At 55.0% G+C, this 16,953-nt stretch overlaps 1 protein-coding gene across 3 annotated transcripts in view; it reads left to right on the top strand.

Annotated features, from left to right (window-relative positions):
* The first annotated feature begins 2,281 nt into the window (after nucleotides 1-2,281).
* The window catches only part of SHANK3 (SH3 and multiple ankyrin repeat domains 3), a 51,504-nt gene continuing 36,832 nt past the window's right edge, over nucleotides 2,282-16,953 (top strand). For 2 of the 3 annotated variants that reach the window (XM_065946031.1, XM_065946041.1), the window contains exons 1-11: nucleotides 2,282-2,407; nucleotides 3,635-4,305; nucleotides 4,626-4,829; nucleotides 5,598-5,669; nucleotides 7,606-7,714; nucleotides 7,790-7,941; nucleotides 8,034-8,201; nucleotides 8,290-8,406; nucleotides 8,771-8,848; nucleotides 9,430-9,496; nucleotides 15,148-15,418. In XM_065946031.1, coding sequence (XP_065802103.1) covers nucleotides 4,018-4,305; nucleotides 4,626-4,829; nucleotides 5,598-5,669; nucleotides 7,606-7,714; nucleotides 7,790-7,941; nucleotides 8,034-8,201; nucleotides 8,290-8,406; nucleotides 8,771-8,848; nucleotides 9,430-9,496; nucleotides 15,148-15,418 — 1,526 coding nt within the window. In that variant the 5' untranslated portion in view covers nucleotides 2,282-2,407; nucleotides 3,635-4,017. Of the gene's footprint in view, nucleotides 2,408-2,472; nucleotides 2,755-3,634; nucleotides 4,306-4,625; nucleotides 4,830-5,597; nucleotides 5,670-7,605; nucleotides 7,715-7,789; nucleotides 7,942-8,033; nucleotides 8,202-8,289; nucleotides 8,407-8,770; nucleotides 8,849-9,429; nucleotides 9,497-15,147; nucleotides 15,419-16,953 lie in introns of those variants that run through there. The other variant, XM_065946035.1, reaches the window with a different exon arrangement.

Here is a 16,953-nt window from a genome sequence, read left to right on the forward strand (position 1 = left end):
AGTCCTTCCTCAAAAATAAATAAATAAATACCAAGAAAGAAACCTAGTATACATTTGAAAGCTGTTAAAGTAAGCATACTTTTCAGTAATCCCTAAAGCAAACAATACAATGGATATCAGAAAATCAACAAGGTGAAATTAAAAATACTACTTATTAAGACTTAATGGGGGACTTCCCTGGTGGTCCTTTGGCCAAGAGTTCCCAATGTAGGGGCCTGGGTTCAATCCCTTCAGGGAACTAGATTCCACATGCCACAACTAAGGGCTGACTTAACGGACATAACTAAAGTGGAACTTGAAAATGTATAACCTTAAACACTCATTGTCAGAGAAAAGAAAGACTAAAAATTGAATTCAGTACCCAGCTGAAGAAATTAGAAAAAGGATCCTAACAACAATCAAAGCAGTAGAAAGAATTAAACAGAAGAAAACAAAATAGAAATAGATTAGCAGAATGAAAAGTTTTTAGAAAAAGATTTGTATTCCTAGAAAAATAAAACTTAACATATCAGTCTTAGGATGAAATAGATGTGAAATAACTAGAAGCAAACAAAACAAAACAAAACCCTACCCAGAAAAATTGCACCAGGCCTAGACAGTCAGAATACTCAGGTATTCTGCCCCTACAAGCTGCTCTGAGTTTGGAGAGGGTCTGCCCTGAACAGAGAAAGTTGGGTGTGAACAGTTTGTAGATGAAACTTCAGCAAATGTCCACTGAGCACGGACTTAAGCCTGGGGCCTTGGACATAGCACTGAACCAAATCAGGAAAGCTTCCTCTCCATGGGGAGCCTGCATCCTGGGGGGGAGAAGACAGGTCCTAGACAATAAGCAACAAGTGATTTCAGGGCAGGCAGACACCAGGGTGCTGTGTAGGAAAGAGCAGAGTGGGGGCAGAGGAATAGTACAGGCGGGAGAGTGGGCCCCGGGGGAGGGTCAGACAGCAGGACTCTCCCTGCCCCCCACCCCACCCCGTCTTGGAAACCAGGGCGTGAGGCTCGCAGGACACACAGCAGGCCTGCGGGGTTTGCAGTAAGAGGGGGGCTGTGGGCCAGGCCTCTGTAGGCTAACTGCGAGAGGGAGGGAAAGGCTGGGATGTGGGTGAGGAAGTGGCCCAGGAGTGTGAAAGGAGGGCGTGGTGCGGGAGGGGGATGCAGCCTCACCAGGAAGGGCCGCCAGGATGCTGCAGGTGGGGGTGCTCTGCTGGCTGCGGGGCGGGGGGTGCTTAGGACCTTGAGGGTGCGGGCACAATCGGCCTCTGCAGTGGCTGGGGGGCCTGGGGGGCCACGGAGTGGTGGGCAGTGTTCCACCGGAGAGGTCTGACCCTGTGCCAGGCACGCTCATGCTTTGCCCACATGAGCTTCCACAGGCCCTGGGCTTTCGAACCTGTATTGGGAGGAAGTGGGGATGGGAGAACCATGGGTCTTTCTGGAACCTTAGCCCTGATGGAAGGGCTGTGGGGTCTGGGGACTCCTTGCCTTCAGGGACTAATTCAGGAGGGCAGAGAGGCAGGGCTGGGCTAGGAGCTGCTGAGGAGCCTGGTGTCTTATTCTCAACAAAATAGCCTGTCCCTGGGCTTCCTGCTCCATCAACCCATCAGGCTGCAGGGCCAGGAGGACATTCTGTGGGAAAGGTGCTTCTGGGGGTTGGGATTTCTGCCGTTTGCCAGAGTGGTGGTGGGTTGCGGAGTGGTGCCAGCTTGAAATTTGTTCATCATGTGCCCATTCTTTGGGCTGGGTGCTCTGTGGACCTGGCCCTGGCAGGGCAGGCCCAGTTGGGCCTGGAGACCAGGGTGTTGGTTGCTTCTCAGACGTGAGGTTTTCTCCTGAAAGCGCGGCATTCATGGTGCTGGGTGAACCAAGTACAGTGGGCCCCTAGGGAGGCTGAAGGGGTCCCCATGAGGTTGTCTCTGTGGACAGGTGGGTGTCTGGCCTCTCAGGTCAAGGGCAGGGTTGCAGGGAGAGCCCAGAGGCCTGGGGCTGCTCTGAGGCTGGTTGTGGGGAGATGCAGCCTCCTCCTTCAGTCCCATCACGACTCGGGGACTCTGGTGAATGTGGCCACGGCCACACAGCTGCCACAGCAGGAGCGGGGAGGGACACGGGGAGGGGCAGGAAGACGGTGGAGACAGTGGGGCCAGCAAGCACTCGTTTCCTCTCCAGGGTTGGGCCACATGCTTCCCAAGGTGCTTCCTGCAGATAAGTGGGCTTCCGACAGCCCCTTCCTGCTTCCCCACTCCCCTACCCCTCCCATCCGCCCCAGCCTCTGGGGACCCTCAGCTCCCTCACTCAGGCCAGGCCTGTGGCCTTGGGAAGAGCCTGAACATCCTGAGGTCACACTCAGGCAGGGAGGGTCCGCCTAGGCCTGGGAAGAAAGCAGGAGCAGACTGCAGACAGCGCTGGACACAGTGGGGTCAGTGGAGTCCTGGGAGGCAGAGATTTTTCGTGGAGGGGTGGTGGCTGGGGAGGGAGAGAGCCCGGTTTCCCTCAGGGGTCAGGGCTGGTCCTGGGGAAGTGGGTCTCGCTCTGGGGTGACCAGAGGCTGTTCCAGGGGCAGAAGGGCGGGTACTGTGGGGCTCTTTGGGGTGGGGGTTGTTCTCCAACGGGGTGTCAAGAACTGGTCTGTGTGGGGGTAGGGTGCTTCTAGGATGTCAGGGAAGGGTAGGGAGGTTTTCTGTGTGTGTGTTGCGGGGGGGTGGTGCGGTTCATTCAAGTTTATTCCTGGGAGGCTCAGCGGATCCAGGGCTGCTCTTGGAGAAGGTGGGTGAGGCTGGGGTATTTTCTGCCAGGACCAGAAGCTGTTCCCAAGCTGGGTTGCTCTGTGAAGGATAGCAAGTGTGTCTTGTGAGAAGGGGAGCGGCCATGGGGGTCAGGGCCTGTTCTTTGGGGAGGCGTCCAGCACGGTGGGGGAGCTTTGTGGGAGTCAGAAGCTGTTTCTCGGGAAATCAGGGCTGTTTCAACGTGAAGGGATTGCTCCTTGCTTTTTAAGAACCTTGAGGGCTCGGGTTTCCCAGCTCTGGGGTAGTTCTGTGAGGCTGACGAGTATTGGGGGGGGGGGGGTAGCTAGTGTGCTCCAATGGGGCGGTGGTGCCTGAGCTAGTTTCTTTACTGCGCTCCCCTCTTCTCCGCCTACTCATCACCCCCTCCCGCGTTGCCACGACAACGTGTAAAACTAAAATTCACTTCCCGGTTGCAGGTGGAGACTAGTAGCGCCCCCTCCCCTAAGCCCTTCCTCTTAGGTCGCGCCCCCATCTTGTTGTCGCTAAGGTGACCGGGAGGGGGTGACAGGCGTCGGAGCTAGGCGAACCAGGGGACCTGGGGAGGGGGCTGGAGGAGGGGCGGGCCTCAGAGTCCGGAGCGAACTCCCCAAACTCCGGGAGCTGTGAGCTGCGCTGAACACAGTTCGGCGAGGTTCTAAGGGTTAAGTTGGAGGGTTAAATGGTTCTGGCTGTGGGAGAGACCCCGGTGCTCTGAGGTCCCTACCGTCCCACCCCCAGGATTGGGACCGGATTGGTCCCTGTCATCCCCGGGTCTTGAGTAGGGTGGGGAGAGGGGGTCGGTAGAGTGGGGAGAAGCTGCCACCCCCGGAAATTAATTCTCCAGTTTTTCTCTCCCCTTCCTGCCCTGCCTCTGGTCCCAGTGCCCAAAGCGGCCCCCATCCCAGCTCCAAGACCCCCTCCTCGCCGCATCTTCCCCGGTGGTCCACGGATGCTCTTCCGCAGCCGAAGGGCGGCGCGGTCCTCGCTGCTCAGCCACTCCCCCCACACAGAGGCCTAGGAGTCCCCAAACCCCCAGCACAGCCCCCAGGGTCCCCACCCTGCTGTGCGGCCCTCGCCTTTCGCACGGACCCCACTACCCACCCCGGAACCCCAGACAGTCCCCTTCGCCCTCGCCGGCCCTGAGCGTCCCGGCCCCCGCCTCCGGCTCAGCCCCCTGCCACCCCCGCTTCCCTCCCGGCTCAGGCCCCCTCCCCCCGCCGCCCCCGCCCCCGGGGAAGGCAGGCGCCGAGCGGAGCCGGGGCCGATGCAGCTGAGCCGCGCCGCCGCCGCCGCCGCCGCCGCCGCCGCCCCTGCGGAGCCCTCGGAGCCGCTGTCCCCGGCGCCGGCCCCGGCCCCGGCTCCCCCCGGGCCCCTCCCGCGCAGCGCGGCCGACGGGGCTCCGGTGGGGGGCCGGGGGGGGCCGGGGCGCGGCGAGGAGCCCCGGGGCGCCCAGCTCCTGGCCGCTAGCGGCCCCGGCCCGGGCGCGGGGATGGACGGCCCCGGGGCCAGCGCCGTGATCGTGCGCGTCGGCATCCCAGACCTGCAGCAGACGGTGAGCCTCGCCGCCCGGGTCCCGGCGGCACCCTAGCCCGGCTCTCGCGGGCCCCCACCCGCGCGCCGCGAGCGGTGCGCAGGAGACCCCGGCCCCGGCCACTCGCCCCTCCCCCGCGGCCTCCTCCCGGACCCTCCCCGCGGCCGGGCGGGGGCGGGGCCCGGGGAAGCACCGCCCCCGGGGCGAGGCCTCGCGAGCGGGGCGCAGAGGCGGGGGTCCGCGGCCTCCGCTCCCGCGCGGGGACTCGGGCGGCGCCCCGGGCCTCCGTGCCACGCGCTGGCCGTGCCGCCCGATCAGCTCACGACCGCGCTCCGCTGCAGAAGTGCCTGCGCCTGGACCCGGCCGCGCCCGTTTGGGCTGCCAAGCAGCGCGTGCTCTGCGCCCTCAACCACAGCCTCCAGGACGCGCTCAACTACGGGCTCTTCCAGCCGCCCTCTCGGGGCCGCGCCGGCAAGTTCCTGGACGAGGAGAGGCTTCTGCAGGAATACCCGCCCAACCTAGACACGCCCCTGCCCTACCTGGAGGTGAGCAGCCGCCGGGGACGGGCAGAGCCCCGAGCTCCAGAGGGTGCGGCAGCGAGGGGCACGGACGCGGGGAGTTAGTGTATGCGGGGCGAGTGAGGAGTGAGCCGCGTGCAGGCGCGCGGTCAGCAGCACGTGCGACGGGGTGTGAGCGGGCGTGACTGCCCAGAGCGCCGCGTGGAGTACGCCCGCCGCGGGCTGTGTGCACATCTGTGTCTTGTCTTCCTGCCACCGCCCGTGCAGTTTTCCTAAGGACAGTCTAAGTCTTCCTCTTTGCTCACCTGTTCATGATGTAAAGGCCGTTGAGCACCCTGTGAGCAAGAGGGCCAGATCCAGTTTGGAGGTGGGGGTGGCAAGTGCAGTGGGCTTTGGAACAAGCGTTATGGTCTCTGAGCTCAGCTGACTGGGCCTCCCTGGTGGCACAGGCCAGTAGGCACAGTTCTGTGCAGAGAAGGGTGTCTAGGAAGGTAGGCCTGGAACCTGGTCTTGGAAGAGTACTGAGGTTTCCAGGGAATCCTGGGAGTGGGGGTGAGACAGGAAGGGCGCAGCAGGCAGAGGGACTGCTGGGCGTGCAGCACACCTGTCCTCGGTGCAGGTCGTGTCCATGGTGTGTGCATGGGCTGGTGAGGCCGGCCGGCAGGAGCTTTGTTGTGGGGGCGATGAGCCGTGGGGCCCTGGCCACACAGCAGTGGGCAGGACTCCATTCTGTGCCTGCTTTCACTTACTCAGTCCAGGTGGGTGCCTTTTTCTGCCTTGTCTTTACCTGAGCAGTTTCGATACAAGAGGCGAGTTTATGCCCAGAACCTCATTGATGATAAGCAGTTTGCAAAGCTTCACACAAAGGTAAGGAGGCAGCCACAGCGAGGGGACTCCAAGGTGACCTTCTGCACTCCCTCCAGTCCCCTCCCCGCCATGGCCAATGCTCCCCTAGCTCAGCCGTAGCTGGATTTTGTGATGTCAAAAATGTCCTTGAAAAATTCCCTTTTTGAGGCCTTCCCAGAATGGCCACTCCAGCTTGGTTGGGCTGGCCAGCTTTGGCTCAGGCTGCTTTCTCCTGTCATCAGGGACCCAGTGTGGGTGTTGGGGGTGGCTAGAGGGCCGGATGCAGACTCTGGGCACCATGACTTTGGGGTGGTTGGTCTGGTGATGGGTTCCACTCAGGTCAGACTCTCACTGACCCCTCTGGTGGGTCCCTGGCTAAGGGGTGGAGTGCAGTAGGGTGCAGTGTCTTTGTGGGGGCTATGTGAGCGGATGTGGTTGTTGAGGGGAGCTGGGTTGGGGTGGGGAGAACAGGGCATCTGGGACTTAGTGGTCATCCAGTGCTAGGCACTTGAAATTAGGCATCTTGTTATTTTTTTTTTTCTGGGATAGACTATTTATTAACCCATTTAATAGATGAAGATACTGAGTCGTAGAGAATTTAAGTGACTTGCTTATAGCTCTGCATCCAGTGATGTTGGGATTGAACCCAGATCTTCTGACTCTGGGCCCCTAGGCATACCTATGGGGTCTTTACTCCTGGGTACTGTTGCTAGGAGGGTCTGACCCCACATGCTCTTTGGGGGGCACCTCCCTGCCTTTTCTGAATGTAGGAGGGGCAGGGTGGGTACCCTGGCCCTTTCCATAGGCAGACTCCCTGAGTTCCCACCCCAGGCTCCTGTGGGCCAGTGGACATTTGCTTGCTGGACACTTCGTTGACAGTCTCTGGGGACTAAGAGAGGGACCTATGCACTCACCCCTGTGCCCCCGTGACCCCCTTGTGACCCTGGAGTCTCCATGCCAGACTCCTCTGCTGCCTTGGTTCTGTGGCTAGGCAGAGACTCCCTCACTGGTCTTGGTCTAACCCATCACCCTGGATTCCTCCCATAGTTACCTCTCCTCCAAAGCTGACCTCAGTGACCTGCAGGGCACCAATGACTCTTGACCTTCAGTGAGTCTCACTTGTTTTTAGGATGAGTTTCAACTCCGTGCCACAGTCCTGGCCTCTGACCGCCCCCCAGCACCACATTAGGCCTCCCCCCCGCCCCCCCCCACACACCCCCACACTGGTGGGGCCGAGGTCTTTCCTCTCAGCTTTGAACATCCTTCCTCCTGTCTCATTGTCCTAACCCGCCAGAGGGTGCCCCCACGGCACCTTGTCCTATTTCTGATGCGTTTTGTTTCTAGAGGGCCTGGGTAACTGGGGCCTCAGGCCAGGGTACCTTGCCTGCTGCAGGCAGCACTGTAGCACCAGCGGGAGCTTAGTGAGGCTTTGCTGAGTGAATTGACCCATAACCGGGTGAGTGAAGGAAAAGCAGTCAGAGTCACGTCACAGGAGGGGACACCTGGTAGGAGAGGAGGGCCCTGGAGCTGGAATCTGTCGTGGGGTGAGCATGTGAGAAAGATGCACTGGAGAAGGAGCAGGCTACCTGGGGAGCAGAGGTGCAGGCTGCCCCGGGCTGGCTCCTGCCCATGTGGCTTCAGGCTTTTCCAGGCTGGACAGGTTGGGGCATCAGGGCCAAGAAGAGAAGCCAGGGCAGAGGCTGAAGCTGAGGGAGGGAACTGGGGGGGAAGCTGGGCTTGGGGGGCGATGAAGGATCTGGAGCAGCATGCGGATCCAGCGGAGCTGGAATTGGGGCCACAGTGGGAGTGCAAGGTTAGGGTAACACGGGAAAGGGAGAAGGTCATGGTGGAGGCTGATGGGTCAGACTGAAGGGTGTGGTAGTTCCCTGGGGAACGTGGGTGATGGTCAGATGATGGTCGTCAAGTGTGGGCTGATCAGGATGGCTGGCTCTTCCAGGCGAACCTGAAGAAGTTTATGGAATACGTCCAGCTGCACAGCACAGACAAGGTGGCCCGCCTGCTGGACAAGGGGCTGGACCCCAATTTCCACGATCCTGACTCAGGAGGTGAGAAGCAGATCAGGGAGGGGCATGGTCTGGGAATGGCCAGGACTGTGACCTCTGCCTGTCCCTTGCACCTAGAGTGTCCGCTGAGCCTTGCCGCCCAGCTGGACGATGCCACCGACCTGCTGAAGGTGCTGAAGAACGGCGGCGCTCACCTGGACTTCCGCACGCGAGACGGGCTCACGGCCGTGCACTGTGCCACGCGCCAGCGGAACGCGGCTGCCTTGACGGTCAGTGCAGGCCCAGCCCTCGCTGGAGCGTCATGTGACTCCGGAGCGGAAAGAGGCTGGCATGGCATGAATACTGAGGTTCTTGCCCTCAGACCCTGCTGGACCTGGGCGCCTCACCGGACTACAAGGACAGCCGCGGTCTGACGCCCTTGTACCATAGCGCCCTGGGCGGGGGGGATGCCCTCTGCTGCGAGCTGCTCCTGCACGACCATGCTCAGCTGGGGACCACCGACGAGAACGGTTGGCAGGAAGTCCACCAGGTAGGCGGGGGCACGGGGGCAGGGCCCCGGGCTCGGCCTGTGGGTCTGGGCCGTGTCCAGGGCCCAGCAGTAACCTCCCCTCCCCCAGGCCTGCCGCTTCGGGCACGTGCAGCACCTGGAGCACCTGCTGTTCTACGGAGCTGACATGGGGGCTCAGAATGCCTCTGGGAACACAGCCCTGCACATCTGCGCCCTCTACAACCAGGTCGGTCTGCACGCTTGCACACATGTGTGCACACAGGTGACACTGTACAGTGACTACGTGTGTGTGCATGTCTGACCCTATGTATCACACCACAGTTGCGTGTTCTGCCTCTTGCAGCGAGCTGTGGCCTTGAAGGTCTATGTGTGCCTATCGTTTCCCTGAACACATGTGTCACACATGTGTGTTCTGAACAACCACATGTGCATTGTATGCATGTGGACCCTCTGTGCTAGCTAGGACCTACACACTTACACCTGACCTGCCCCCCCCATGCTACACGTGTGTGTGTTGAACACGTAGCCCTGGGCCCTGTGTGTGCATGTGTTGTCACCCAGCTGTGACCCCTCCTCCAATCTTCCCCCAGGAGAGCTGTGCCCGTGTCCTGCTTTTCCGCGGAGCCAACAAGGATGTCCGCAATTACAACAGCCAGACAGCCTTCCAGGTACGTGAATGTCTGCAGGAGCGTGGGGCTCCCCGGGGCACGTCTCTCCACCTCTGTGTGGCTTGGTCTTTCTGGACCTTGGTCTATTCCCTATAAAGCAGTGAGGGAGCTCTGGGCCCAGGGGCGCCCCAGGGTGAGGTGGGGGAAGGGGGTGAGCCAGGGCAGTGCCTGGCTCTTATGAGGGGTGCCCACTGAGGATGGCTCCCTCGGTCCCCCTTCCAGGGAGAACAGAGGAGGGTCAGAGGGCTCTGGGGCTAGGGGAGAACAGGTGTGGGCTGTGCCTGTCCATTCAGGGGCCTTCACAGGTCACGTGGGGAGACCAGGTGTGTGGGGGGGCCATTCCGAGAATGGGCAGGGTGGCCAGTGTGTTCCAGCTTTAGCTCTGAGAGTCTTGTGTCCCAGGAGACCCCTCAGTCCCACACAGACTGGGGTGGTGGGTGAGACAGGGGCCAAGGTCTGAGCCTGGGGCCCGCGACTGAGGATGACCCCGCTCGGGCATTCAGGGAGCCCCCAGGGCTGAGGGGAGGTGAGTCTGTGCTGCTGAGCCTCCCTCCTCCACCCCGCACCACCCCCCCCCCCAGGTGGCCATCATAGCGGGGAACTTTGAGCTCGCGGAGGTCATCAAGACCCACAAAGATTCGGACGTTGGTGAGTTCTGCCCACCGAGGGCCCTGCCGATGTGGATTTGTGGGGGTTGTTGGGGCCCACTCGGGCAAGAGTGAGTGGGGTTGTTACAGGGGAGCCCCTAACCCGGAGCCCTTTCTTCCTATTCTCCCAGTGGTCCCATTAGTGGGCTCCGTAGGCATAGGGAATGTGCTGAGGGGAGGGCCTGTGCAGGTGGACAGAGTCAGGTTAGGGTCACGGTTAGGTGAAGGCTGTGGATTGCGGTTAGAGTCAGGTCAGCATTAAGGGTATGGTTCTAATTGTTCAATTCAGTCACTCGGTCGTGTCCGACTCTTTGCGACCCCATGGACTGCAGCACGCCAGGCCTCCCTGTCCGTCACCAACTCCCGGAGTTTACCCAAACTCATGTCCATGGAGTCAGTGATGCCATCCAACTATCTCATCCTCTGTCGTCCCCTTCTCCTCCTGCCTTCAATCGTAATTGTTACTACTGTGGATTTAGGGATCAGCTTAGGTTGGAAGCAGGAGTAGAGTTAGGTCAAGGTTTGTTTTCCTGTGAGGTCGTGTGAAGGACCAGCAGGGGACATGTGGCAGTGTAGCTCCACCGCAGATGCTCAGCATTTCACTTCAGCTGGAAACGTAAAACAGTTTAAGTGGCCCATAGTCAGCTTCCTTGCATGACAAGACCACCTGTGTGCTTGTGTGAAGACATCAAAACGAAGTGGTAGGGATGTGTCTGGGGAAGGGGGCAGCCATCTCAGGCAAGGGGCTCTGAGCTCTCGGCAGCCAGCGCTTTGGGGGGAACCAGCACGTGCCGCAGAGGGAACCCAGGAGCTGCTGTCTAGTCTGAACCTCAGGGGCCACCCTCTCCCAGGGCAGTGTTGGCTGTGGGTCTGCCCAGGAACCTGTCCTGCAAATCCTGAGCCTCCCCTCCCCATGTGGAGTGGCTGGGGGTGGGCCTCTCCTCCTGAAAGGAGTATTTTCTGGCCAGAGGCTGCCCCTTCCAGCCACCTGGCCACAGAGCGAGCCCCATCTCTGCTCCCTCTGTCCTGGGCAGACAAAGCTTTCTGCCCACAGCTCTCCTGGGAACAGACTCCTAGGCTTCCCTCTCTGTTGGGACTGCAGTATCTGATGCCTCCATTTTTACAAAGTTTAAAGTGACAGTGGACAGCAAAGGGCTAAGGCTGGTCCCAGGGTCTGAGTCCTTGTTGGTTCTAATGTGAGGTTATGGTAGGCTACGGTTAGGATAAGGTCAAGTTCATGTTTAAGGAGTCTTCGTATATAGTCTCCCCTGAACAGACCTGCCGGCAGTGAGGCTTGGTTGTGAGCCCCTTGTTCCCAAGCAGGGTCAGGGGTCTGCGACAGTGGGCAGACCCTGTACCCCCCAGCGGCAGCAGCTGATGCATGTTGAGCACGTAACTGAGCCAATGAAATGGTGCTGGCTTGCGGTCCAGGTCCTGCTTGGGAGAGAACTGTGGTGAAGCCTGAGGTCTGAACTGGGGTAAGAGGCAGAGCAGGCGCTCCAGTTATGGTCTGGTTGGGGCTGCTACTTGTTTTGGAGGAGGTCGTCAGCCTGGGACAAGCTTGGTTTCTGGATGTGTGGGGCTCTATCTTCTGCTTGTGATGTCACCTTGGGAAAGTGGCTTGGGACTTCTGTGCCTCAGTTTCCTTAGGTAAAATAAAGTCTTTTGTGGTTCTTTACTCCTTCCCCCACTGACCTTATGCAGTATTGGATTCCATGGGTCTGGACTCTGGCAGGTAGCTTTGGTCTAGCTGGTTGGATGGAGGGTAGGGGCTTGTCTGTGGTCCAGGCTGAGTCAGGAAGGCCTCAGCTACCCCTCATCTTCGGACAGAGATGCTGGGGCTCCTGGGGTCACCATTATCAGCTTCTGTCTGGCTGATCCAGGGTGCGCTTACCTGGCTGGGGTCAGGCATTTGTGGCTGAGCTGAGGGGTCACGTCATTTAGTCCCATTGTTGGCACCAGTTCTGCTGGCCACGCACCCTTACCTGCTCAGAAGTCACACATACACTCAGATGACACAGCCAGATGCGCCTGAGTTACAGGGGAGTATATTCTGAGCATTTATGATAACCCTCTCAACAGGCCCCCAGTGAGTGATTGCTGTTAGTCCATTTTTACAGAGGAGGAAACCCCAGGCACAGAGGAATTAATAGCAGAGCCTGTCTTCAGACCAGAGCGACCCAGAGGTCCACCCTTGTTCCCCCACTCCCTTGGCACACGCTCCCTCTGGGAGTCAGTGGTCACGTCTCACCTCAGCTTGGGGACCCAGGTGGGGCCTGTGCACAGAGGAGGAGCAGCAGGGAGGCTCTGCCCAGCCATCCTTCCTTTTCCTCTGGCACAAAGCCGCCTGGAGGGATCTTGTAGGCTGAGCCCTGTCATCACTCTTCAGGGGACAGGTCACCTGGAAGCCTCTTGGCAGCCCCCCTGCCACCCCTAGACTGACCCGCAGGAAGCAGGGACCGTGGCTGGGAGCAGCCACCTCTGCTTCCTCACCTGCTGCCTCGGGCTGCCTCTGTGTCCTCAGGCCCTCCGCCCATCTCTTGTGGATACTCTGAAGCACACTTCTCACTGACTTGTCCCAGAGTGCTTTTGAAGAGTGCCCTAGGGAAGTGCTTCTCACTTTGTAGTGTACATTTGAGTCACCCAGGGATCTAGTTAAATGTAGATTCTGACTCAGAGGGTCTGGGTGGAGCCTCAGATTTCCTAAGGAGCTGGAGGTGAGGCTGCTGGTCTGCATACCGGAGTCTAGAACAGGGCTTGGCAAACAATGCCCCCAGGCCAAGTCCAGCCCTCTGTCTGTTGTTTATTTTAATTGAGGCTTTAAAATCAAAGATTTAAATTTCAGTTAAAATCAGATTCATGTAACATAAAATTAGCTATTTTAAATTGAATAATTTAGTGGTATTTAAGACATTCACAACCAACTCTATTGAATTCCATAACATTTTCATCATCGCAAATGGAAACTCTGTATATATTAAGCAATTATTCCACATTCCGCTCTCTCTCAGCCGCTGTCAACCATTAACATACTTTCTGTCTATATAGATTTACCTATTCTGGATATTTCATGTAAGTGGAATGATGCTTGGTGTTTGGCTTCCTTCAACAAACTGAAGCATGTTTTCCAACTTAATCCATATTGCAGGATGTATCACTACTTCATTACTTTTTATGGCTGAATAATATTCCACTGTTTGTATCTGTGACATTTTGTTTATCCATTCATCCTTTGGTAGACATTTAAGTGGTTTCCAGCCATTGGCTCTTGTGAATATTGCTGTATGGACATGTGTGAAATGTATTTGTTTGAATACTATTTTCAGTCATTTTGGGTGCATACTTAGAGTAGAATTGCTGTGTCATACGATAATTCTATATTTAATTTTTCAAGGAACTGCTAAATTGTTTTTCACCATTTTACATTCCCACCAGAAATGCATGATGGTTCCAAATTCTTCAAAGCCTCACCAACACTTGTTATTACCTTAAAAAAAAAAAAATTATAGCCATTCTAGTCCAAGTGAAGAGGTATCTCATTGAGGTTTTGATTTGCATTTTCTTAACAGCTATTGATGCATCTTTTCATGTGCTTATTGGATGTTTGTATATCTTCTTTGGAGAAATGTCAAGTTCTTTGATCATTTTTAAATTGCTCATAGAATACATTAGAAAGTGTTCCTTCCTCTTCTATTTTTTTGGGAAGAGTTTCAGAAGGATTTTGCTAATTCCTCTTTAAATGTTTAGAAGAATTCATTAGTGATGCCATCTGATGCTGGACTTTTCTTTGTTGGGAGATGTGATTACTGATCCAATCTCCTTGCTTTTTATAGGTCTGTTTATATTTTCTATTTCTTCTTGAGTCAGTTTTGGTAATTTGCGTTTTCCTAAAAACTTGTCCATCTTATCTAGTTTATCTAATTTGTTGGCATACAATTATTCATAGTATTCTCTTATATTCCTTTTTAATTGTGTAACATCAGGTAGTAACACTTCAATTTTAATTTCTGTTTTCATTTATTTGTGTCCTCTTCTCTAATTTTTTTCCTTAGTCTAGTTAAAGGTTTGTCAATTGTATTGATATTTTTTAAGGAACAAATTTTGGTGTCATTGATTCCCTGTGTATTTCTAATCTCTATTTTGTTTATCTCATGCAGTCTTTACTATTTCCTTCCTTTGGGTTTGGTTTGCTTCTCTTTTTCTAGTTTTTTAAATAGGTTCCTCCCCCTCCCTTTTTTTTGAGACTTCCCTTTTTAATGTAGGTGTTACAGCTATAAATTTCCCTTTTAGTACCGCTTTTGCTGCATCTCATAAGTTTTGGTATGTTCTATTTTTGTTTTTATTTTCTCAAAATGTTTTCAATTTTCCTTATGATTTCTATTTTGACATATTGGTTGTTTAAGAGTGTTTAAGTTTTCACATATTTGGGAATTTTCCAGGTTTTTTTCCTCCCTGCTGTTTATTTTGAGCTTCATTCCATTGTCTCTGCAGAAAATACTTTTGTATAATTTCAGTCTTTTTAAATTTATTGAGACTTTTTTGGTGACCTCACAAATGATCTATCCTGGAGAATGTTTCACGTGCACTTGAGAATAATGTGTATTCTGCTTTTGTTTTGTGGAGTGTCCTATGTATATCTGTTAGGTCTAACTGGTTCAAGTCTTCTATATTCTTACTGATCTTCTCTCTAGATGCTCTATCCATTATTGAAAGCAGGGTGTTGAAGTTTTAAATATTATTGTAGAACTGTCTATTTCTCCAAATATATCAATGTTTGTTTCTATATATTTTGATGCTTTGTTGTTTGTTACATATATGTTAATAATTGTTAATCTAGTTGACAAATTGACACTTTTATCAAATATAATGTCCTCTGTCTCTCTTAATACTTTTTAAGTCTATTTTGTTTGATATTAATGTAGCTATGTAGATCTCTTTTGGTTACTATTTACATGAAATATTTTCTTTTATCCTTTTATTTTAAGCCTACTTGTGTCTTTGGATCTAAAGTGATTCTTTTGTAAAAACATATAGTTGGATCATGTTTTAATCACCATCTGCTATTTAAATAAAGTTTTATTGGAACTCAGCCACACCCATTTGCTCATATATATTATTTGAGGCTGTTTTCACACTGCAGTGGCTGGGCTGAGTCCTTGCAACAGAGACTGAATGGCTTACAAAATCTGAAATGTTTACTATCTTGTTCTTTACAGATGTTTGCCAACCCCTGGTCTAGAATATCTCTTTTACAATTTCTCAGGTGATAGTCAACTGCAAATAGTTCCATATAGTGGTAGTCTGGTGAGGTTTGTCACGTGTGGCCGGTTTTTTGTCTCTCTGGAAGCCTGTGCGATGGGCAGTTCCAAGAGCAGATCTAAGCAGTCCCGAGGCCTCATCTGGCTGACAGGAAGGGCAGGCTTTTACCTCTGAAGCTAGAGTTAGAGGCAGCTTGGTATGTGACCCTGTCCTCTCCCGCCCATCCCAGCTTCAGCCATAGGGTGATCAACTGACCTGTTTTGCCTGGGACTGAGGCAGTCCCTGGGACAGAGGATTTTCCTTTTGAAATCTGGAAATACCAGACAAAACAGGACAAGTTGTTTCCCTAATCTGGCCACCCAGAGTCTCACCTGTTCCCCCCCCCCACCCCAGTGCCATTCAGGGAAACCCCCAGCTACGCGAAGCGGCGGCGGCTGGCCGGCCCGAGCACCCTGGCCTCGCCTCGGCCCCTGCAGCGCTCAGCCAGTGACATCAACCTGAAGGGCGAGGTGCAGCCGGCAGCTTCTCCTGGACCTTCACTGCGAAGCCTCCCCCACCAGCTGCTGCTCCAGCGACTGCAGGAGGAGAAAGACCGGGACCGGGATGGGGACCCGCAGAATGACGGCAGCCCTGCCACAGGCAGGGGCAGCCAGAGCAAGATCAGGTAGGAGGCGGTGGGCCTGAGCCGGGAAGAGCCAGCACGGGGCGGGCGAGCGGCGGGGACAGGCCTGCCGGTGTGGCTCTGCAGGGTTGAGCTGAGGTTTGGGTGGGGGCCTCCCCGGGTGGGAAAGGGAAAACGGTGAGGTCCCCTGGCCTGGGGCAGGCTCCCCTACACTGAGCTCTGGAGTCAGACTTGTGCTGAGGGCAGTGGATAGCTGCGGGAGGATGCTGGGAGGAGAGGGTCTGGTCAGACCTGTGGTTTAGAAAGGTTCATGCCATGCCAGGGAGGAGGACGAGGGCTGGGATGAGGCAGGGTTGGGTGAGCTGTGCTAAGAGGTTAGGGGCTGGCGCGTCCTCTCCACGAGGGCTCCAAATCCATAGGCGGACCCCAACCCTGTTCCCAAAGGAGAGTCTTGGTGTTTTCCCAACTCCTCTGGCCCTGTATAAACACAGGTTTCCATGGTTCTTCTCTTTACCCTTCACTGTGAGTGCTGGGATCCTGAGAACCAAGAACTTATAACAAAAAGCCTGTGCAGGAGCCCCACTAGACTCTTGGGCTGGAACCCTACTGAGCCGAGAAGTGGGAGTGAAAGGTGGTTACTGGCTCTGCAGACAGATGGTCGGAGTCCAGTGCACTCCTTGCATCCACTGCCTGTGTGGCCTTGGGCACATTAGCCAGCCACTCTGTGCCTGGGTTTCTCATCATTTAGGCATGACTGGTCCTACCCAAAACATTTCCTTTGGGAAGACTTCTGGAGCCTGGCAGTGAAGGCTCCCTCCTTGGACCCCTGGCCCACAGCACAAGCCAGCGCCGCTGATGAAGGCCTCTGTTCTCCCCGCACCTTCAAGGCAGGAGCTGTCTCTCTTGTTTCCTGCAGTTGCTCCTGAGCCAGTCACATACAAGGTGCTCCAGAGGCATGTTGAATGAAAGAGTTACATAAATAGCACTTTGTTTTCACAGTGACAGCTGGGCTGAACAGTATAGTGTGTATCATCTCACTTAACCTTGACCTTGTATGAGGCTGTACTCTATTTTACAGATGAGGGTCCTAACACTCAGGTGGGGTAAATGACTTGGCCAAGGCCACACAGCTAGGAAGCAGCTTAACTTGCCCCCAGGTAGACCTCATTCCCAAACTTGCTAAGTGTGAGCATTCAGCAGAGGGCTTGGGTTGCAACAGGAGCTTATAAAAGCCATTTCTTCCTCTGCTGTTGTCCCTGCTCATGCAGTCTTGACCTTGATGTCTTCTCTGTCTTTCTGTGTCCCTACCCAGACTGCAAGGCTATTTGCCCTGCCCCGAATCACTTCAATTCTCCCCCCAAATTTTGCATAGCCTGTGGCTAAAAGAACAAACTTTGCTATGTTTCACTTCTGCAGAGGCTACTCCTGAGTTGGAGCTGTGTGGAAGCTCTGCTTTCATTTGGTTCTTGTATATTCACTCATCCTTTTAGCAAACACAAACTAAGACTTGCTCTGGGTGGGGCTCCAGCTCACTGCTCTGTGGGGAGAAAGAATTTTTATTACTCTTTTTTCGACAA

This window comes from Muntiacus reevesi, chromosome 1, assembly GCF_963930625.1.
Source record: "Muntiacus reevesi chromosome 1, mMunRee1.1, whole genome shotgun sequence".
Taxonomy (NCBI): Eukaryota; Metazoa; Chordata; class Mammalia; order Artiodactyla; family Cervidae; genus Muntiacus; species Muntiacus reevesi.